Raw genomic sequence first — 24,088 nt, forward strand, 5'->3', positions numbered from 1 at the left:
ACATGATTTTTATTAGAGAACAATAACATAGATCTCACACATTTAAAAACATTTAAAATGCTCACCAAGAGCCACAACACAACCTCAGGGTAGGGCCATAAAGCCCCACTCCTGAGAAAGACCCTGTCCTGCAATAAATTTAACCATTTATCAAAACCTGTGCAGAGGAAGAGTAGTGCTTCTTTCATTTTTAAGGAAGCATGTAAAAATGAAAGAATCAATCTGGTTGCTATGGGCAACTTCACCACTATTCATGTACACAAGTTTTAATTAATTTTCCCCATAGTGCTTACCATTCTTTACATATTAGCAGTAGACTTTTATTCTTTACACAGGAGATCACAATAGCTACATAGTAGCAACAAACAATCTTATCATATTGATTTCAGCTATGTAGTAGCTAAAGACTGTTGATACCTTTTTTAGACTTTTTATTTTTTTCTGCAGTATGTGTGGTCTTCTTATTGCAGAGACTATGGCCCTGATTTATCAAAGTTTGTAGAGCTTATTTTCCCGTATATTTGGAGTAACTCAGCTTATTTGCGACTTTTTTTTTTGTTTACTTCCCTCCGCTCATTTTGACATCTTGCTCAAGAAGAAGTTTTTTAACTTTCCAGTGCACCCTGATCTATCAACTGCGACTGTCGCAGATCTGCGCATCTGATTAAAAAGCTCCAGGAATCTACACCAGCTTGAACCTTGCTTATGTTTCTGCTTTTCTGACTACCTGATCCCGGATCACACTGATTTACATCCCCACCTTGTTTCACACCAGCCTGTGCTGCACCTTTCCCATCTGTCTGCTACCTGTTGCAAGACTACAACTCCCAGCATGCCCTTACAGTGAGAGCATGCTGGGAGTTGTAGTCTGGTAGCGGGCGAGAGATGTGCGGGCGGGTAGGAGACAAGGGGGGGGGGGGGGGGCGATGTAAATCAGTGCCCGCATCATTAAGTGAGAGTACCGGGGATAGAATCAGATGGAGCCCTGGCGACTGAAGAGTGATGCCAGCCCGGGCTCCTTTTTACATACATCGGCGCCGCAGGGTTTTTGGAGTCCCTAATGTAATTTCACATTCCCTGCTGGGTCCCGTGATTGGCCAGGACCAACCAGCCAATCACGGGACCCGCGGGAAATTTGATCTTACAGTAGGGACTAAAACTCCGTTATATGTTAAAAGGAGCCCGGGCTTGCATCACTCTGGAGCCGCCCGGGACTCCTGCAGACGGGCTGGAAGATGTGCAGGAGCCGTCCCTGCCATCCCTCAGTGCTGCGGTACACGCTGAAGGATGGCAGAGACTGCTGCGGGAGTCCCGGGTGGCTGCAGTGTTATGACAACCCGGGCTCCCTTTTCTATGGCGCAGCGGAGTTTACTGTCATTTCAAATTTCTCGCCAGGTCCCGGCGGAAAATATGAAATTACAGTGATTTTCTGATCACTGGTGGTCAGTAAGCGGAGCACATTACCGCCCACTTCCCTGGCTTGCACGATTACAACTCCCAGCGTGTCCTTACAGTAAGGACAAGCTGGGAGTTGTAGTTGTGGGGCGGGTGGCAAGCTTGTCACCTGCCCTCTGCTGCACAAATACAATTCCCAGCATGCCCTTACTGTAAGTGTAAAGGCATGTTGGGAGTTGTAGTTGTGGGGCGGGCGAGTTGCAGCGGAAGGGGGGTAGGTGACAAGCTTGTCACTCCACGGCACATCTACCGCACCACATGACTACAACTCCCAGCATGTCCTTACTGTAAGGGCATGCTGGGAGTTGTAGTAGTGCGGCACTGGAGATGCGGGTGACAAATGTATTAACCTATTTATTTTTATTTTTTCTCACTTCAGAGCCGTGTATCCTGTAGACTACTTCGGATTCGGTGGACTGCGTCGATCAGCGTTTTTTTTTTTTCTTTTTGTTTAATGTTAATAAAATGGTTAACGTGGGCTTGTGGGGGAGTGTTTTTTGGAATACATTTTTTTTTAAACGTGTTGTTTTTTTAAAATTTATTTACTTGACAGGCTTAGTAGTGGAAGCTGTCTTATAGACGGAGTCCCCAATTACAGCAAGCGCTAACCCCCAATTATTACCCCGGTACAAACAGGCCCGGAGCGTCAAAAATGGTGCTCCTGGGCCTAGGTGGTAACAGGCTGGCCTTATTTAGGCTTGGGAGGGCTAGTAACAATGGTCCTCGCCCACCCTGGTAACGTCAGGCTGTTGCTGCTTGGTTGGTATTTGGCAGAAAATAAAAATATGGTGGACCCTATGCATTTTTTTTCTTTTATATTGTTTATGCAAAAGAAAAAGCATAAGGGTCCCCCTATTTTTATTCTCACAAATGCCAACGAAGCAGTAACAGCTTGAAGTTACCAGGGTGGGCAAGGACCATTGTTACTGGCCCTCCACAGCCTAAATAACACCAGCCTGTTACCGCCAAGCCCAGGAGCGCCATTTTTGACGCTCCGGGCCTGTTGGTACTAGCTTTTCCCGGCACTCCTGTGGCTGTGGTTACCGGGGTAATAATTGGGGTTAGCGCTAGCTGTTTCTGTGGCTAACACTAAGCCCGGCTTAGTAATGGACTCACTCTATAAGACTGCTTCCACTACTAAGCCTGTAAAGTAAGTAAAAATAAAAAATAAACTTTTATTCCAAAAAACCACTCCCTCAAAAGCCCTCATTAACCATTTTATTAACATTAAACAAAAAAAAACAAAAAAACACTGGTCACCGTGGTCCTCCGAATCTAAAGTAATCCACAGGATACACAGATCTGAAATGAGGAAAAAAAAAGTTAGTGCATTTAGGGGAAAAAAGTGGTAAAAAAATGTAATAAACAAACATATATATATATATATATATATATATATATATAAAATTCAAAGCTGCAAATTGGTGTTCGGAAGTCATTTATTGGTTTTTGCTTATGTGTGCTAAAATAATGGTATTCAAAAGTGATTTATTGGTTTTTGCTTATGTAAGCCAAATTTATCAACCCCCCTGTGATAGTATGATGAATGTGCCATACATAAGCAAAACAAAATGCCTACAGAACTTGCTTACCAAAGCAACGAAGATAAATATCCCTCTATATTCCTAATTTAATATAACTGCATTTTTTAAGTGGGAATCATTTATATTTTATTATGATCTAATTATCTAATTCGATCTCTTGACGCTCTTACTGTCCTCTACCACTTATACTCTCACAGTTGTTTTTTTTTTTTTTAACAGTGGTGTCTGTACTCGGAGGGTGGGGCCGTGGTCGGGAGCCCCGCGGGATCCCAATCCCGATGCAGGGCTCTACTCCACACAGCATGTAGAAGTGACCCACTATTCACAGCTAAAACAGCTATCAGATGGAGAGACCCCAATACAATGCAGTTTAACAGGAGTATAGTAGAGGCATAGAATGAGATGAGACTGAATAAGCATATCCCAAGCACTAATCACTGACTAGTAATGGGTCAGTTCAACCTCTCTCCACCGAAAGATTCTGCACATCCTCTACACATTTCAAATAAGCCAAAGAGAAGGGATTAGGTCCCACAGACTGAAGTAATGCATAGGCTTGGGTAAGCTGGAGATACCGGAAATGGGAACTCCGAGGGACATTAAAGCGGGTCTGCATATAAGAAAATTTGTGAAATGAAGCTTTCTCTCCGAACAAGTGCATGACAAATTTGACTCCATGGAAGCTCCAAAAGCCAGCCTCCAACTCCTGAAGGTGCATAAATGTGGATTGCCCCACAGGGGTGCTCTAGGAGAAACACTGACCAAACCACTGCCACCATTTTAATGGCACCCAATAAAGAAGAAGGTAAAGAGTACCCGTATAGCGCATTAGTCAAGGACTAATACGAACTGATGAGGGAGCCCGCCAGAGCCGTTGTCACATAAGAGAGATCCAGGTCGATCTACCATTCCGCGGATGCTAGCTGAGAAGCAAGGAAATAATCATGCATATTCAGAGCTGCTAGGCCTCCATGCTGCTTTGGTGCCTGAAGAGGCCTACCCTGCCGGTAAAAGGCTCTCAGAATGCCATTCAATTGTTTGAAAAACCGTTTTGGAGGGATAACTGGTGAAAGAGATACAGAAACTTAGGAAGATAAATGATCTTCTGTCCGCGTAAAGAGGGCCATGCCTGTAACCTAGCTGCAGTGCTAGACAAGAGAGGCATAAGATTACCTCTACCCCCAAATAATAAAACCTATCCACCACCTGGAGGATATTGGGAAGAGAAGGCGGAAGAACCACACTCCCAGAGAGTGGCATCAAGGATGATCTGGCCCAATTGATACGCAGGCCCGAAAAAGAGCCAAAGAGGTCAAGGAGGTCTAACAAAGCCAGTAAGGAGACTTCCACATCCGCCAGGTAAACCAGAGTATCATCGGCTTATATAGAAACCTTTTCCTCCAAGGGCCCCCTACGCAACCCATGAATAGACTGGGCGGTGCGTATCGCCGCCAATGGTTCCACCGCTAAGCCAAACAAAAAGGAACAAAGGGCAGCCCTGCCTTGTACCCCTGCCCAGAAGAAACGAGTCAGACACCTCAAGATTCATACGAATGCGAGCCCTAGACCTGTCATAAAGCAACCGAACCCAGGTCCGAAATTGAGGTCCAAATTGGAGGGTACGCAACCATCACCAAAGATTGTGCCACTCTATCCTGTCAAAAGTCTTGTAAACATCCAAACTGGCGACAAAGCCTGCAGAAGCAGCACCCTCTGATGCGGAAATATTAAGCTGGAGCCTCTCAACATCAGTGGATCTACCCGGCATAAAGCCGTTTAGTCAGGGTGAACGAGGGAAGTGATGACCCCCTAAACCCCCTTAAGGAAACAATCGTGCTGATGTCCACCAGTAACCCCTCAGATGCTGTGATCAGTACAGATCACAGCATCTGCGGAAGTGCAGCACTTTTAATTGCTGATCTGATCGCCCGCGGCACTGCCGTGGGGATCAGATCAGCCAAGATGGCGGACGGAGGTCCCCTCACCTGCCTCTGCCTCTTTCCCAGGGTCTCCTGCTCTGATCTGCCTTCCAGCAGACCAGAGCAGAAGATCAGCCATAATACTGATCATTGCTATGCCTATGCATAGCACTGCTGAACAGTATTAGCAATCTGATGATTGCTATAAATAGTCCTCCATGGGGACTTAAAAAAAGTATAAAATAAATGTAAAAAAAAGTGAAAAAGATTTTAAATCACCCCCATTTTAATAAAGTGTTATAAATAATAAACATATTTGGTATTGCTGCATGCATAAATGTCTGAACTATAAAAATATAAAGTTAATCCCCGACTTAAAGGGGTACTCCGCTGGAAAACATATTTTTTAAAGGACAAGTATCACGAACAAAAACTTATCCCCTAGCCGAAGGGGACCGAGCACTGGGGCCCCCCGTGATCTCCTGTTTGGGGCCCTGGGTCTCCACTACAGGAGCACGTCATGACCCCTGCCTGAAGCGGAGGCTGCCATGCCCCTCCATATAGCTCTATGGGAGAGCAGAAGATTGCCAAACAGCTCTCCCATATAGCTTTATGGAGGGGGCATGGCGGCCCCCTTAAAGGGGTACTCCGGTGGAAAAACAATTTTTTTTTTCTTTTTAAAATCAACTGGTGCCAGAAAGTTAAACATTAAAACAAAGTTAAATTACTTCGATTAAAAAATCTTAATCCTTCCTGTACTTATGAGCTGCTGAATGCTACAGAGGAAATTCCTTTCTTTTTGGAACACTGATGACATCACGACCACAGTGCTCTCTGCTGACATCTCTGTCCATTTTAGCAACCGTGCATAGCAGATGTATGCTAAGGGCAGCATGGTGGCTTAGTGGTTAGCACTGCTGCCTTGCAGTGCTGGGTCCTTGGGTTCAAATCCCACTAAGGACAACAATAAATAAAGACTTATTATTATTATAATAAAGTCAGCAGAGAGCAGTGTGTTCGTGATGTCATCAGAGAGCATTCCATAAAGAAAATAATTTCCTCTGTAGTATTCAGCAGCTAATAAATACAGGAAGGATTAAGATTTTTTTAATAGAAGTAATTTACAAATATGTTTAACTTTCTGGCACCAGTTGATTTAAAAAAAGAAAAAAAAATCGTTTTTCCACTGGAGTACCCCTTTAAGGACCGAGCATATTTTAACCTTAAGGACCAGGCCAATTTTATTTCCATCTTCAGACCCATATAAGGGCTTGTTTTTTTGCGTGACCAATTCTATTTTGTAATGAAACCTCTAATTTTACCATAAAATGTACGGTGAATTCCCCCCCCCAAAAAAAAAAAAATATTTTAGGGAGGAAATTTAAACGAAAACCACAATTTTGCACATTTTGGAGGGTTTTGTTTTCACACTGTACACTTTACGGTAAAAATGACGTCTTCTTCATTTTGTGGGTCAATACGATTAAAATGATACCCATGGCTAGATACTTTATTTATTACATGGCTAGATAGATTTTTGTACCGCTTAAAAAAAAAATCTATAAAACTTTTTGTACAAAATCAGTAATCTAAAATTGCCCTATTTTGACCACCTATAACTTTTTCATTTTTCCGTATATAGGGGGGATGAGGGCTAATTTTTTGCGCCGTCATCTGTACTTTTTTTATCGATACCACATTTGCATGTATAAAATTTAATTAATTTTATAAAAATTTTTTTGAATAAAATGTCACAAAAAAGCTGCATTTTTTTACTTTTTATTTAAATTTTTTACGTTTACGCCATTCACCATACAGGATCATTAACATTATATTTTGATAGTTCGGACATTTACACAAGCGGCAATAACAAATATGGTTATAAAAAAAAATTAAGCTTTTTTGGGGTAAAATGGGAAAAACGGACCATTTTTATTGGGGAAGGGGATTTTCACTTTTTTTTTTTTTTTTTTTTACTTTTTATTTTACATTTTTTCAAATTTTTTTTTACACTTTTTATGTCCCCATAGGGGACTATCTATAGCAATCATTTGATTGCTAATACTGTTCAGTACTATGCATAGGACATTGCAGCGATCACTATTATTGGTGATCTTCTGCTCTGGTCTTCTCGATCTCAGACCAGAGCAGAAGACCCCAGGAGACGGCCGGAGCCAGGTGAGGGGACCTCCGGCCGCCGTGCTGGATGATTGGATCGCCGTGGCAGCGCTGCGGGCGTTCCGATCATCCATTCAAAGTACCGCACTGCCGCAGATGCCGTGATCTGTAGTGATCACGGCATCTGAGGGGTTAATGGGGGCCCTTACGGCGGGTCCCCCGGAACCTGCCGTGTATGACTCGAGCACCGATGCTTGCGGTCATACACAGGACGTAAATGTACGTCCTGGTGCGCGAAGTCCCGCCAAACCAGGACGTACATTTACGTCCTTGGTCGTTAAGGGGTTGAAGAGAACCACAATTAAAGCCTCCCTCATGGAATCCGGGAGCACCCCCAACTCAGAGGCCCACTATAGAGATTCATTAAAATAGGGACCAGCTTTTTCTTGTTCAGCCCATACCAAGCACCCACAGTGACATCCAAGCCTGGAATTTTCCCCTGGGGCAGATCCTGAATGGCAGAGGCACCTCTGCCGTAAAGGGAGCCTCTAGGGCTGAGGATTGAGAGGGAGTAAGAGGGGTAAGGGGCAGAGTTGCCAAAAAAAGAAAAAAGTCATCCGGAACACCCGAGGAATGTGAAGAATATAAATCGCTATTGAAGTCCATAAATATCCTGTTAATAGCCACTGGGCCATGGACCAGGTCCCCATTGAAATCCAGGATGCAGGGGATAGAAGCCACCGGACGACTTTCCTTTGCTAAGTAAGCCAACAACCTCCCATTTTTATCCCTGAACACAAACAGGGCTGCCTCCCGATCCACCAATTTCAACTGGACCCGGTTCTTCTGCAAAATTAACAGAGCCTACTGTGCTTTGGCCCAAGCTTGTTCTTCCATGGGAGAAGGATCCCTAATCACAGCCCCCTTCAAACCCCTTAATCTCCGTCTGCAGCGGTGAACTATGCTTTTTAAATATCATTAGGTACCTCATCAGGCCCAGGGAATTTGGAGAGCTTAAGCACTTGAATGGCTGCGAGCACCTTGTCACTAGTAATACCCTGCGACAGAGAATCTTGTTGGTCAGTAGTAAGGGTAGGGAGATTTATAGGAGTTAAAGAATAGGAAATGGAAGCAATGGTGGGTTGAGGGGTATCTTCATCGTCCCTGAAATTGTAAAGTTGACTATAGTACCAGGCAAAACAGTTGGCTATGCCTGCAGGATCAAAGACCTTGCAACTATCTTGGGTGGGCAAGTAAGGAAGCAGGATTTAGCTTGTATTTTTTTTTTTAAGATGTTTGGCAAATAAGGATCCCGCTCTATTACCCTGCCTGTAACATGTCATTTTAAAGCATCTTAGAGCAAGGTCATGTTTCCGAAAATCTAGTTTGTGCAGCTGCTCTGTTATTTTGGAGATTTCAACACCTAATGAAGGTAAATATATGCCTCCTTATTTCTCCTGTGTAGGTCAATCAGAGTCTGTTGTAAGGTAAGATAGGTGTGGGGCCTAGTTTTCCTGTCATGAGCTGTTTGGCTAATAAAATGGCCACGAAGAATGGCCTTAAAGGCATACTCCGGTGCAAACATTTTTCAAATCAACTGGTTCCAGAAAGTTAAACAGATTTTGTAAATTTCTTCAATTTAAATCTTAATCCTTCCCGTTCTTATCAGCTGCTGTATGCTCCACAGGAAGTTCTTTTCTTTTTTTTTATTTATTTTCTGTCTGACCACAGTGCTCTTCTGCCACCTTTGTCTATGTCAGGAACTGTCCAGAGCAGGAGCAAATCCCCATAGAAAACCTATCCTGCTCTTGACAGTTCCTGACATGGATAGAGGTGTCAGCAGAGAGCACTGTGGTTAGACAGAAAATAAATTAAAACATTGGTTTAAAAATAAGTAAATTACAGATCTGTTTAACTTTGTGGCACCAGTTGATTTTAAATCTAGGGGAGTACCCCTTTAAAGGCGCAACACAACGTGGGGTCTGAAAATGCGCCATTGTCATTTTCTTAGAAAAAGTTTTTCATTCTAAGGGCCATGGCATCAGAGTAAAGTGGGTTCTGGAGAACCATAGTATTGAGACGCCAAACTGAAACCAGATGCTGTGGGTAAGTTTCTCGGAGAGTGAGACTAATTGGTGCATAGTCTTAAAAAAAAAAAAAAAAAAATGTTTTAAAGTATTTATTCATAACTTTAATGATTTAGCAACACAATATGAAAAATATTACAAAAAGAAAACAACATACAGCCAGAGAGAGACCCGACCACCTTCAAAAAACAGGAGTAAATTAGTAGCATATCGCCACCCTCTAAGCAGACAATGAGATCTACCCCCGGCTGACACCAAGACACTTAACAAAGACACAGACAGCACACACACACACACACACACACTCCTTCCCGGAGTATCCCTCCCTTCCTTGCCCGAGATAGGAACAACTAACCTACCTAGGGGAACCAACTCTTTCCGGAGGGACAATCGACTCTCCTATAAGGAGCCAGGGCATCCAAATTTTATCACATTTCTTGGGGCACTTGCGACTAATGAACAGCATCCTGTACAACAGAACATATTTGTTAAACAAGTTGAACCATCGTGCAATCGGGGGAGGGGAAGTATCCTTCCAGGCCATAATCAAAACCTTCCTAGCACAAAACAATAGGAATTGGATAAGTAGGCGCCTATAGGAGCCTGTGGCCAAGTCATCAATAACACCCAACAGACACATAACAGGGGAAAATACATAAGGAAACTCCAAGTGGTCCCCCAAGAACTGTCGCGCCTCCCTCCAGAAGGGTTCCACACCAGGACAACTCCACATAGCATGCAGAAGAGAGCCTACATCCTCCTGACACTTAAAACAGACATTGGATGGGTCTGGACCAGCCTACTGCAATAATTCATAAGCCTGAATCAAAGGTTTAGTGAGGTCGGCAGTACCCAGAAGCAATTCTACATCCGAAAAGGGCAGGGTCACATCAAGGGAGCCAAACTGCGCCACCACCGCGTGTACCAACTGGAAGTACCTAAACTGGGAACTCCGAGGAAGATGGAAGCCGTCACACATCTCTTGGAATTAAGGGAAAGCAGGAAACTCCCCAAACAAGTGCATGGCGAATTTGACTCCGTGAGTGCTCAGGAACCCGGCAGCCTCCAACTCCTGCAGGTGCTCAAAATGAGGATTTCCCCACAGTGGTGCCCTGGGAGACACTACCGGTAATGGAAAGCGCCTAGATCCCACCGACCACACCTCGGTCACAGTCCTAATAGGGGGCAATAACCTAGAAGCAGAGGTATACCTGTATTAGTCACTGATTCATACGAACCCATTAGAGCTCCCGCCAGAGCAGTGGAAGCGTTCGCCACGTCCAAGTCGATCCAGCATACACCAGTTGAGATGCTAGAAAATAATTGTGCATATTAGGAGCAGATAGGCCACCTCTCAGCTTGGGCGCCTGAAGCAGCGCCTCACCCAGCCTCTGATGTTTGTCCTGCCACTAAAAGGATCTCAAAGCGCCACTCGGCCCCATAAAAATATTTTAGGTGGGATCACTGGGGAAAGATGAAACAAATATAAAAACTTAGGCAGGAAAATCATTTTAAATATGTTGATCCGGCCAGCCAGAGATAGGGGTAGAGGGGACCAGACCTGTAATTTAGCTTTCACAGATGACAACACAGGATCTATATTTAACTTTACATAGTCCTTCACAGATGCAGAAACCTCCACTCCCAAATATTTAAAGTGACTACCTGCAACCCATGGGGAAACGAGGTAACATGTCCGTCCGCCACAAACAACGGCATCAAGGAAGACTTTGCTCAGTTAACTCTGAGACCGGACAAGGAACCAAAGTCCTCAAGTAGAGCGAATAATGGCCCTAGAGAATCATTGACATCTGCTAGGTAAACCAAAGTATCATCAGCATACATGGACACTTTTTCCTCCAAGGAACCCCTACACACCCCACGAATGCAAGGAGATGCATAGAGTCAGGGAGTCTCCTAGTCTCCAGGGCCACACTGAAAAGATTCTGTAGAGTAGGGATAAGCCGCTCCTCATTCACCCTGTACCAGTCACTGATCATACCATCCAGCCCGGGGGTCTTCCCGGATGGAAGAGAAGCAATAGCCATCGAGAGTTCATCACCAGAGAAGGGGGCATCCAGGGCCACAGCCTGAGCTGCATTTAAAGGCGTCAGAGGCAAACCTTACAAAAAAAGACACCAAACCAGACGGAACAGTTGGAGAGTGAGAAGTATAGAGACCACTATAGAATTCCCGAAATACCTCATTAATACCAATAGGGTCAGTTACAAGCATCCCAGTACCCCCTAATACAAGGTATAGCCGCGACAGGTCTACTTTCCCTAGCCAAGTAGTCAGTCTACCATTTTTATCCCCGAATTCAAATAAAGTAGCCTCTCTATCCACCATTGTCTTTTGAATCTTCTCCTTCTGAAGGATCAACAGAGCCCTTTTGAGCATTCAACCATTTACTTTCATTAGCAGGGGAAGGGTTCCTCACTACCTCCGCTTCCAAAGCCCCAATCTCCACCTGTAACGCTCTCTAGCGGAGTACTACCTTCTCTGCCCTGCGACCCCTGCCATAAAGGCCCCCCCCCCCCTGCCTTATAAGCATCCCTTTGAACTAGTTTATCAGGGTGAGAGCTATTGTGCTCCCAGAAACAATTATGGGCTTCCAGCAATGATGCCATCACCACCTCCTCCTGTAGCCAGCCAGGATGCATCCGCCAGACCTTGGAGGATTGACGAGGGCCCAAACCCAAGGACAATACGAGAGCTGAGTGGTCAGAGACCCCCTAGTGGTGTAACAAACATCGCTTACCAGAGGAAGAGGATCAGAGGAGGCATAAGCCAGATCTATCCTGGAGAATGATTTATGCACCGCTGAGTAATAAGAGAAGAGCTGGTCAGAGGGCCACTTCCAGCACCAAACTTCAGTAAGTGACATCGCCATACTCCAGTTGTTGAGACTATGAGAACCAGAGTCTGCTGCACCAGTGTGATCGACCCTAGGATCCGGGACCGCATTAAAGTCACCTATAATAAGAACAGGCAGAGAAGGAAATGTTAATAGTTTGGACGTGATACAATCTAGGACCTCGACATGGAACGGAGGAGGGACATACACAGACACCAACAGGAAACAATAGTAACATAGTTCATAAGGTTGAAAAAAGACCAGAGTCCATCAAGTTCAACCTATAACCCTAATAAGTCCCTATTGAGTTGAGTTGATCCAGAGGAAGGCAAAAAACCCTCATACTAGAGGTAAAAATTCCTTCCCGACTCCAAATATGGCAGTCAGAATAAATCCCTGGACCAACCTTCTGTCCCTCTAAATCTAGTATACATAACCAGCAATGTTATTACTCTCCAAAAATGCATCCAGCCCCTTTTTGAACTCTTTTACAGAGTTCACCATGACCACCTCCTCCGGGAGAGCATTCCACAGTCTCCCTGCTCTTACAATAAAGAACCCCCGTCTGTGCTGGTGTAGAAACCTTCTTTCCTCTAGATGTAGAGGATGCCCCCTTGTTATTGATACAGTCCTGGGTATAAATAGATCATGGGAGAGATCTCTGTTCTGTCCCCTGATATATTTATACATAGTTATTAGGTCTCCCCTAAGCCTCCTTTTTTCTAAACTAAATAACCCTAATTCTGATAATCTTTCTGGGTACTGTAGTCCTCCCATTCCCCGTATTACTCTGGTTGCCCGTCTTTGAACCCTCTCCAGCTCCACTATATCTTTCTTGTACACTGGTGCCCAGTACTGTACACAGTATTCTATGTGTGGTCTAACTAGTGATTTGTACAGCTGTAGAATAATTTCCTTGTCGTGGGCCTCTATGCCCCTATTGATGCACCCCATGATTTTATTAGCCTTGGCAGCAGCTGCCCGACACTGGTCACTACAGCTAAATTTACTGTTAACGAAGACTCCTAAGTCCTTTTCCTTGTCAGTCATCCCAAGTGTTCTCCCATTTAATACATAATCCCAGCCTGGATTTTTCTTCCCCAGTGGAGTGAAGGGAACACTGGACAATCACAAACCTACCGAAATGATCGCAATCCACTTGATCAATAACTAGGGGAAGGGATTTAGTTACTAAAACAGAGACCCCCCTAGCAGAAGACGAATAAGTGGAATGATAACCCCTCGCTATCCAGGCCCTCTTTAGGGCAAGAATTTTCTGCCCCGTTTATATATTTTTCTTGTAAGCAAATCAGGTCAGGGGACTGCTTTTTAACAGTCCAAACAGAGCGCCTGCTTGAACTTGGAATTAAGGCCCCTGACATTCCAGCTCAAGATTCTAAGTGACCCCATTTTTCACAGCTAAAAGGGCTATTCGCAGTAAAGAATACAACTGACTGGGAACCCCCGCCCCCCCCTACGGAAGGGAAACTGAGGCAAGGACTTACCTGAGATATAACACCGCTGCTCGAGTGACTTCGGGAACCCACACCTCACATACCAGAAAATGGACAACACTGACGGACAAACCATGAAACACACAAAAACAAATGCGAAATGCAACCAATACATGCCAACAATACCCTGTCTGACACTAGACCTAGACCCTGTAACTCTAGCCTAACGGAGGTAGCAAAAGTCCTAGAGACCTAAACAGTTCCGCAGACTTCCACCCACCCGACCCCAGCGAACAACATAAAAATAACTAGGGCCAACTCACTAAGGGACCCCCATGAAAGCTGGAAAGTCCAGGGGGAAGTCCAAAATCAAAACTCAAGTATGGGAATGGAAGAGAACAACCTAATTCCATACGCTCACTAACTAGCACAGTAAGGTAAGACCAAGGAGTTGCTGAACAGGTCAGTCCGGAGGAGCCACAGCAGGAGCCGCATCCACCCACTGCAAAGCCTCGGCCGGGGATGTGAAGAATCTAGTAGTTGACCCATCCACCACACGAAGACGGGCCGGAAACAACATAGCATAACGGTATCCCCTGGCTAGCGTCTCTGTCCCTATAATGCAGCAGCTTTGCCAGGAATGGCCAAGGAGGAGCCCCCGGAGGGAGAGGCCGAGCAGGAACCCGATGAGCCCTCTCCACAGTAAAGTAAGGTGAGTTGTTTTCAGACTGCAGCAATTGTTTAAGCCAGGATTCCAGAAAGTTCACAGGATCCGAACCTTCAGCTTTTTCGGGGAGGCCCACCAGGCGTATATTATTGCGCCTCAGTCTATTCTCCATTTCATCCGCCCGGTCCAGAACAGACTTAATCTGTTGCTGCATGGTCATCAGTTGTGCTGGGATAGGTGACAGAGTGTCCTCAATGGTGGAAACCCTCTGCTCGACCTCGCCAGTGCGTTCATGGAGCTTTTGAGTCTCGTGTCGAAGGATCACAAAGTCTTGACGGAGTTCATCCACCTTGGAAACCATCAGTGTTTAGCAGGATGTGAAGGCTGCTAAAAGTTGTGTAAATTTCTGATCCACCGAATCAGCAGGACAGGCAGAGTGGAGAGAGGAGCAGCACACCCGGAGTCAGGGGAACCAGGGAACACAGGGGGAGAGGGAGCAGGAGACAAGCCCCCCGCCATCACCGCAGGCCTTGTAAACTGCAGAGAGCTCTTGCAGCGTTAGCAGAAACCGTAGAGACCAGAGGAGAAGGAGCACAAGAGTCATGTCCGGCATGCTCACCGGTGGGCGGAGGACCCTCATCAGAGGAGATTTAATCTCCAGAAGACTGTCTGGCTGCCTCAGCCGCTTGTTTGTTCCTTTTTAGGCCGGCTCCTCGGACCCCCCATGTCCACCACAAACAAGAGCACCACAAAGTCCCAAGAAAAGTCACAACCGTAGATGGAGTTAGTCGTTTTTTTCAATTCTGGTGCAAATTCTGGCGCAGACAGTATTTCTGGCGCAATGCGACAGAATCTGGCGCACATCCCGACAAATCATATCAGGATTGCAATAGTAAATGAGGGCCTCTGTCTGTGATGACGGTGAAACCTTCTTTCCTCTAGACGGAGAGGATACCCCCCTTGTCATAATTACCGGCCTAGGTATGAAAAGATCACTAGAAACAAATTGCCAACAAAGATAAGGTGACCTTAAGCATTTCATTTGACTTTAGACAACAAATATTTTACATACTGGTTTTGACAATGGTGGGGGGCATAAAGCGTAGTAAGGGTACACATATGGTTGTTCATAGAACACACCATGTTAATATAATGGCCTCCAGCATCCACCTCCAGATGTGTCTAGGAGAAGGCAACCACATCTTTTATGGCAATAGCTACCCCACCTTTCTTATGTGGTGCTGGTGCATGGACTATAATAGGGTAACGCTTCTCAGACAAGCGGAAAGTATCCAGGTCTTAGTTTCTTTCCACCCCAGAGATCTCCTAAATAGGGAGTTAAACTGGCTAAGAGCAGCTGCAGCTTTAGCAGAAAAATACATGTTAGTCGTAGAAGGCAATCCAACCATACTTATAACCCAAATCCGTAACTTTGCGGCTGTGACCGCTGACAGCCTGAAAGAACCCCCTAATTGCTTGGGACTAACCCTATCAGAACCTAAATGCTACCTAACATGTGCCACACCTGAGGAAGTAATTAACATTCTGCCCCCGTGGTAGTCCCCTGAACCAATACTTATCAGTACCCTCAACCAACAGTGATTATTAGCTTGTAGAAGAGTCTCAGTAGTGCAATACTACTGATACATGAATTATAGAACTGCTACCCCACAGTAAGAATCATACTGCTAATACCTATGAATTGTGGCTAAAGGGCTGCATTGTGTACCTCACATGAATCGTGCCAGACATCATAGTATACAACAAGATGACTTGGTTGAAAGGAGTGTCCAGAACATTGACTGCCCCAAATTCTAGCTGAGGGTTCAACAGACTTGCAGATATGCAATCCTGATAAAACGATGATTCTCTGAATACATGACAGGAGGGAGGGGCTGAAATACATTGGCACCAAGGGCAAAGTAAGAGGTTGGTGGAGTGTCCTTAAAAAGAATTTCAGTGACTTAGGCAGCAAGCTTAAGTCAGGGAATTCCAAGGCAGCGGGAGATTAGGGAGCAAAACAAGTGACTTAGAAACTGGTGTAGGAAGGAGTTTCGGGTTTATGAAGAGCTGGACCTACTTCTCTGTGGGATACAGGCTATATTATAGGGACAGGCTGCACCTCAATGGAGAAGGTGCAGCTGTGCTCGGGGAGAAGATGGCCAGTGTTTAACCTATTAAGGAATCAGTGTTTTTTCATTTCTGAATGTTTTTCCTCCTCACTTTATCTAATCATAACGCTTTCAACTTTCTATAGACCCATATGAGGGCTAGTTTTTTTGCACCACTAATTGCACTTTAATTACCTCAATCACTTCACCCCAAAATCTACAGCAAAATTTAAAAAAATATTATTTGTGTGGCTAATATATATATATATATATATATATATATATATATATATATATATATATATATATATATGAAAAAGCTGAGTTGGAGGCACTCAATCTGCTTAGTATGTATTGTCCGAGATCTCTATCCTGGTGGAATCCTCAGACCACCTTGAAATTAAAGGAAAAGTAGTGATGATAGTGGATGAGATCTCAAGGACTAGGGAATAAAGGGTGTGAAGTGGCTGGAATAAAAGATGATACAGGGAGTTGAATGAATGAGTGGATACAAAGTGATGGATGCGAATATAGATAGTGCGGATTAGAGAATGACTCAGAGGATGTGTGATGCTTATTCGATGCAAGGCTGGTGATTAAGTATGGAACGATAGAGAGGTATATGTATAGTGTATATGCAAATGAATAGTGACTGTTGTGTGTATGTCTACTATGTTGCAAAATGTATCAGGTGTTGCTGAACTAACTACTGCAATAGTAGTGGATAAAATTGATGTACTAAATGTCCAGGGTACAACACATTTATTAATCAAATAAAAACCAAATAATTGTTAAGTCAATTTAAACAGTTAGGTAGAAATGTGGAGTAAGAGTGCAGGGCCCTTGCACTCTTTCCCACCTGTTATAATTAAAAGGTACAGATGAATATATAAAAAGATGTGAAATAAAACACACAGTATATGTGATTAGATGACAACACACTCTCAGTTTGAAAGTTCAGTGGTGGTTAGAGGCAGATCCACTTATGTGTACTTGCAACCTCTGGAGACCCCCAGTCTGGGGCCCACCGTTGCAGGAAAAGCAGAGGTACGGCTCGGCCGTTTTTAAATAAAGTACAGTGGTGGGGATAAATAACAAGTCACTTAATCCGTAGGTTCAGGGGTATAGATAACAATGTCTCTACTGAAGGTATAGTTAGATGGTTCCTGCATTCACAGCGCGGCGGCCATGCAATAGTGCAAATTAATTGGCGGCTCGGCGGCCATAAAAATAAAGTCTTTGGTACTGTGTACCGCTTACCCGTCCTGTGGGTAGGTGGAGCGAGGCTCTGCGAGATGGGGTCCCGATGTCCGTGGCGCTGGGATGTCCTGGCGGTGCAGTCTGTCTGCCGATAGGCCGGTCGCCCAGTCCGTGCGCTGGATTTGTCAGTCTCTGTCTCTGAGGGGGTCTCAGTCTTTGTGATAATGCTGGTAATGCTCGGTGCTTCTTGGTGATAGCCGTGGAGCACTCTGCGATAGCTGTAGGTGGTGACTTGAGATTGTGAACGTGGGGTATCTGGTGGTAGTCTCTAGAGAGGTGTGTCAGGCAGTGTGAGAGTAATCAGACGCATTTCAGACTATCGCAGTCCTTCCTCAGTGATCCTCATTGTTTTTATTTTTTTTATACGAAAATTTGTATATTGACATTTTTTATGATATATGAAATGACCAAAAAAACGCAATTCTAGATTTTGGTATTCTTTTACTAATATGCCATTGACCATGCGCTTTAATAAACAGATTTTATTAGTTTGAAAATGTACACACACGTTGATGCCGCTTGTTTATATTTGTTATTATATACATAATTTTTAAAAATGGGAAAAGAGGGGTGATTCAAACTTTTATTGGGGAAGGGGGTTAACATTTATTTTAACCATCTTTTTCCCTTTTTTTTTTTAAATCTAAAGATTGCATACACTGATCAATGCTATTCTATGAAGCAGCATTGAACAGTGTCATGGGTGCTCCATTGCTCCAGGCTGTTGAGGGTTCCTGGAGCATTGGAGGCGTAGAGGCAGGTAAGGGCCCTTCCGCTGTCCTCTCAGATGATCCAGGACCTTGGGAATTCACCCCGTGTATCCCAATCAGCCCAACTGAGCTGCCAGGATAAGTTTTTATATACATATTTTTTTTTTACATTTTTAATGCTGCAAACAAATTTGATCGCAGAGTTAATGCCGGGCATTACCCTGATTGGTTATGTCCAGCATTAGCCCACTCCAGGATGCGCGCTTAGTTCCTGAGCGCACGTCATGGAGTGGGCACAAGGTGTACAGTTACACCCTGCATCCTAAAGGGGTTAAAGATGGGACCGGGGGGTACTACTATATGCAAGCAGAAGACAGTGTAGATAGAGAGCTTGGGGATAGGTTTTATATCCGGGGGTGGAGCAGGGTGAGAGGTTAAATCAGACATTACTGAAAAGGGAAATGGAAATGCCAGAAGCCTCAATAATAAGATTGAGGAACTGAACTATTATTGTTGGAAAAAGACTATGACATAGTGGGGATAAGTGTGACATGGCTGCATGTGAGCTATGACTGGGCTCTTAATTTGCAGGGTTATAGTCTGTTTAAAAATTACCGTAAAAAGGAGTAGGGGTTTGCTTATAAGTAAAATGCTGCCCTAGGCCCATTCTGCATGAAGACATAGGTGAGGAAAATAATAATTTGGAATAATGGAAGCAGCAGAAAACCTATTAAGACAAATAGTTGGGGCAACAAAGAAGGGTGAAGTTATCATTATGGGGGGACTTTAACTACCCTAATATAGACTGGGAAGCTGAAACCAGCAAAGGAAACAGGTTTTTGGCAATAATGAAGAACAATTACTTTTCCCTACTAGTGCAGGACCCATCAAGAAAGCGGGGGGGTCACTTCTTGATTTTATGCTTAACAATAAACCAGACATAGTATCTGAAGTAGAAGTAGGGGATCATCTTGGTAATCATGACCACGACATAAGTTTTTATCTATCGTGTAAGAGGATGTCTACTAGTGGGGCTACAAAAACATTAAAGAGTACCTATTATCAACTAAACTTTCCCTAATCCCCCCCCCCCCCCTCCCCATCTGTCCCTGTCTCTAACTCTATCCTAGCGTTTATTTTAATTCTAAACTACATAAAAATAAATTTTTATGTTCATCTTCGGTAGCTCAGATAGGAGTGTCTGACAAGGGAGGAAGTGGGCGGGGCCTGGCAGGTGCAACATCATCTGAAGCCTTGCCCTTCTTCCGCTTCTTCGCTTCCGCTCTTCTTCCTGTATGCCAGACCCAGAGTCAAATACAATGAAAATATCTTCTCTCTTGGAGAGCTGCGCTCAACTTACTCTGGGCCAGCACGCACCGGCTCTCCTGGTCAGCGGGAGGCCTGAGACTCCACTGGCCGGCAGAGTCAGGAGCGTGCCTGGCAGGGATGCGCTCACGGTGCCTGATTGACAGGCGGGAGCTGCGCTGGGTATCAGATTTTGGACTCAGCCGCCAGGCAGGCGTGAGTCCGAAATCACCAAAAAAGGGAATCCTAGGGAGACCCTTAGTGGCCGAAAGTTTAAACACCAAAAACACATAGAAGAATACATTTTTTTTAATAGAACCCTATTAAAGTGTTCTATATATTATAAACTATGAAATATAAAAAAAATTTTGACAGGTACTCTTTAAGAAAGACCAATTTGCACCATTCACTAACTAATAAAGGACCTCATTGTCATAGCGTGGGACTTTGTCCTAAGTAATAAAATTAAACAAGCTAAATGGGACATTTTTATGAACACCCCAAAGAGATCTTGTGAATGACATATACCCTACTGGAATAAACATGTTAAAAATAGGCCAATTGGGTAAAAGGGGTATTCCAGGATTTTTTTTTATTTGACTATGCTACAGGGGCTGTAAAGTTAGTGTAGTTCATAATATAGTGTCTGTACCTGTGTGTGACGGTTTTCTCACAATTCTGTGAATTTTCACCCCAATGTTTATTTTTAACAGCATACAAAATGACTTGTCTCAGATTTTTCCCAACTTGCAATGCAGCCAAGACCTGACTCACTAGTCAGCTGATGACAGGGAGCCTGTCTGCTTCAATGGGTGGAGCGATCGCCTGGTGGGAGAGAGATGAATCTGCAACTAATGCAACAGCTGTAGGCACCCTGATTGAACACCATACATCTTTTGAATGGATGCAGCTATTTATGTTTCAGTGGGTAGGGTGGCTGATATGTGGGAGGGAGGAAAATAGAATTATGGGATTTGTAGTAAAAAAAAGAAAAATCAAACCAGAAATACAAGTTCACAAAAAGCTAGCCACAGTGTTATGGTGGACTCAGAACATTGCCATTGAGCCCCAAGACAAGTTCAGATCCTTCCTAAGCATGTCCATTACTACCTGCCAGGTATGTACTAAAATTGCCTTAAAAATCACTTTAAAGAGTACCTGTCATCAACTAAACTTTCCCTAATCCCCCCTCCATCTGTCCCTGACACTCACTCACACTATCCCTGTCCTTATTTCTACTTAAAAATTATAATAAATACCTTTTTCACCCTCACTATGGCTGCTCAGACCTTCTGCTGTGTGCAAGGGAGGATAGGGGAGTGGCCCCGTAGGCACAACTTCATCTGAAGCCTGGCCGGGCTCACTTCCACCCTTCTTCCTCTATATATACAGTATTGGCCGTAAATGTTGACACCCCTCAAGAAAATGAAGTATTTATCACAGAAAAGGATTGCAGTAACACTTGTTTTGCTATACAGTGGTCCCTCAAGTTACAATATTAATTGGTTCCAGGACAACCATTGTATGTTGAAACCATTGTATGTTGAGACCATAACTCTATGGAAACCTGGTTATTGGTTCTGAAACCACCAAAATGTTATCCAAAAATAGGAAAAAGTGAGGATTAAAGATAAATAAGTAAATAACTAATACAGATAAAGCAAATCCTTACACATAAAAGTAAGAAAGATCTGCTGGGAGCTGTAAATCACTGTCTATTTCAGTGTTTCCCAACCAAGGTGCCTCCAGTCAAAGGCTGTCCGGGCATAATGGGAGTTGTAGTTTTGCAACAGCTGGAGGCAACCTCTTTGGGAAACACTGGTCTGTGCAAAGGACAGAAGCTTCTTCAGGGTCCTGTACAGAACACGCAGTGTCCTAAAAAAAGGAAAATGGAGCCACCCTCACCTGATGCACAAAGGAGCAGCTAACCCTGGCACAGGTAAAGAGTACAGAACATGTAATACTTCCCTGTACTGTAGGGGGCGCTACCAGACACCAGTCAGTGCATGCACTTTAGGAATACACAGGTTTTACCATTGCAATATCCATTCTGATTGGTGAGTTCTTCCAGCCATTGACACGTTTCGCAGATTCCATAGCATTGTATGTTGAGTCTGGTTTCAAGTTACAATTGGCCAGAAAAGACCATTGTATGTTGAGGCCATTGTAAGTTGAGGGATCACTGTACACATGTTTATTCCCTTTGTCTGTATTGGAACTAAACCAAAAAAGGGAGGAAAAAAAGCTAATTGGGCATAATGTCACACCAAACTCCAAAAATGGTCTGGACAAAATTATTGGCACCCTTAACTTAATATTTGGTTGCACACCCTTTGGAAAAAATAACTGAAATCAGTCGCTTCCTATAAGCATCAATAAGCTTCTTACACCTCTCAGCTGGAATGTTGGACAACTCTTCCTTTGCAAACTTCTCCAGGTCTCTCTTATTGGAAGGGTGAAGATAGGCAATATGAAAAGGAAGCAGAGATACAAGGCGCAGCAATGTGCCGTTACCCTTGGCAACAACAACTAGTAGATAAATATATGGCGATTCTGCTCACCTTGTAGTGTTGCACTGTGAGTACAACACCATGAAGCACTTTCCGCCAAGGCAGTAGGCAAATATCCACGTGTGGGGACCCAGGAGTGCTGCTGGCACCACTCCATCCCAGGGAGACTCCTGGACGGTTCGGGCAGTAGAAAGCAAAATACAGCAGCCTGCGGTTTCAAAATGCGGTGTAGCCGGCGCTCTTTCTCGGTCACTTGGTTATTCCACTTAGTCACAGAGGAAGGGAGTCCAAAGTGTATTTGAAAAAACACTTATTTATTCCGTAAAACAGCACAGACAGATGACAGGTACCAGAGGATGATGCGTTTCGAGGGGCGGACCCCCTCTTCTTCAGATCAGATGATTGGTTTACAGGTAAATTGCATTTATACACAGAAAAAAGCCGCAAACGGCAGACACTTAAGGTGTCAATCAAACAACAAAAATGCTTAAAATGTAAATATACAAATACGTTTTCAATAGTTTAAACGGTTAAAATAGTATCATATAATTCTGAATAGAAAAGACAGTATTGACACTTTGATGGTATGAATCCTATTGTAACTTAGCCTGGTGCTGGCTGAATGGAACTGACGAAAGTCTATCAGGTAACTTGACTGTCCAAAGAAAGGTCGGGCCAATATGATCGGGTAAACAAGCTTTAATCCGGCACCTGGCTATATGGGAGACCATCTATTTTGAATCCGTGCGGTCCGTGATAGGGCCGCACATTCGGAGCCCCAGAGATAGGTAAATTATTTTCCCCCTTTTTTGGGAATTGTTTGCTAATAGCAAGATAAAGCTACGTGGTCCAGAGCGTAGATAAGTATAATATAAAATATATACAGGTGTATAGTACCTTCAGATGCCGTAGGATACATGGAGTACAAATACATAAAATCATGGCGGGCATCACATAACATCGTAGTTTTACATCCTAGTTTCAGATCCTAGTTGCAGAGGATCTGAAACAGATTCCTGACAGAATCCCTACACGATCAAAAGAAGGGCAACTGAATAAAAATGAATAACAAGCACTCAAATCTTTAAGAAATAACAAAAATATAGACATCAGCTCTGAGGATAAGGGAGGTGGAATTGTGATCCAAGATTATGAGGATTACAACGAAGAAGCATGGAAAATCCTCGGAGATTCCACCTACTACCGTCAAGTAACAGTTGATCCTTTCCCAGCACTGAAACGTGAAATCTTCGCCACAATAAACGAGGGTTTGGCACAAAATATAATTATAAAAAAAGAAAAGTCCTTTTTGTGTATTCCAAACCCGTCTATTCCTTTTTATTATCACCTCCCCAAGGTCCACAAAGACACAAAATGTCCCCCTTCAGACCAATTATGTCAGGGATCAACCGCGCAACAAGCAATATCTCTCAATAATTGGATCTAATCTTGCAAAAATATGTCCAGAATTTACCCAGTTTAAAAAAAAACTCTGACCAATTAATACAAATATTAAAAGAATATAAATGGGAAGATGACATGATGTTTCTAACTATGGACGTGTCAGCATTGTACACTAATATTAAACATAATCTTGGTCTGGCAAGCACCTTATCTTTTTTTAGAAACCGACCCAGAAGTTCCATCACAACAAACGGCATTTTTAATCAATTTTCTTAAACTAATTTTAGAAAACAATTTTTTTACCTACAATGAGGTGACCTTCCAACAAATAAGGGGAACGGCCAAGGGGACAAGAGTGGCACCCTCTTACACTAAGTTATTTATGGGGTGTTTTGAAAACAAATTTATTAATAAAAACCACATCTTCCAAAAAAATGCAATCGTCTATAAGAGATATATAGACAACTTGTTTGTCCTCTGGAAAGGAAACTCAAACGAAATCCAAAAGGTGGTAAACAAAATTAACTCTAATGATTGGGGGATAACTTTGATCCCCAATATATCAAAAAATAAAATCGAGTTTCTGGATCTACAAATTTCCCACAATGAGGATGAAATCGCCACTTCTACTTTTTTGTAAACGGTAGATTCAAACAGTTATATACTGTTCCTGAGTGGCCACTTCCA

The 24,088-nt window shown here is 43.6% G+C and overlaps 1 protein-coding gene across 3 annotated transcripts in view; it reads left to right on the forward strand.

The window, feature by feature from the left end:
* Nucleotides 1-24,088, forward strand: part of HINFP (histone H4 transcription factor) — a 187,113-nt gene that overhangs the window by 63,386 nt on the left and 99,639 nt on the right. Inside the window, exon 7 of one of the 3 annotated variants that reach the window (XM_056544847.1) lies at nucleotides 599-683. The exons of the other annotated variants lie outside the window; for them this stretch is intronic. Within the exon in view, the coding sequence (XP_056400822.1) occupies nucleotides 599-668 (70 nt within the window). The 3' untranslated portion in view covers nucleotides 669-683. Of the gene's footprint in view, nucleotides 1-598; nucleotides 684-24,088 lie in introns of those variants that run through there. 3 annotated transcript variants of the gene reach the window in all.

Source organism: Hyla sarda, chromosome 10 (assembly GCF_029499605.1).
Source record: "Hyla sarda isolate aHylSar1 chromosome 10, aHylSar1.hap1, whole genome shotgun sequence".
Lineage (NCBI taxonomy): Eukaryota > Metazoa > Chordata > Amphibia > Anura > Hylidae > Hyla > Hyla sarda.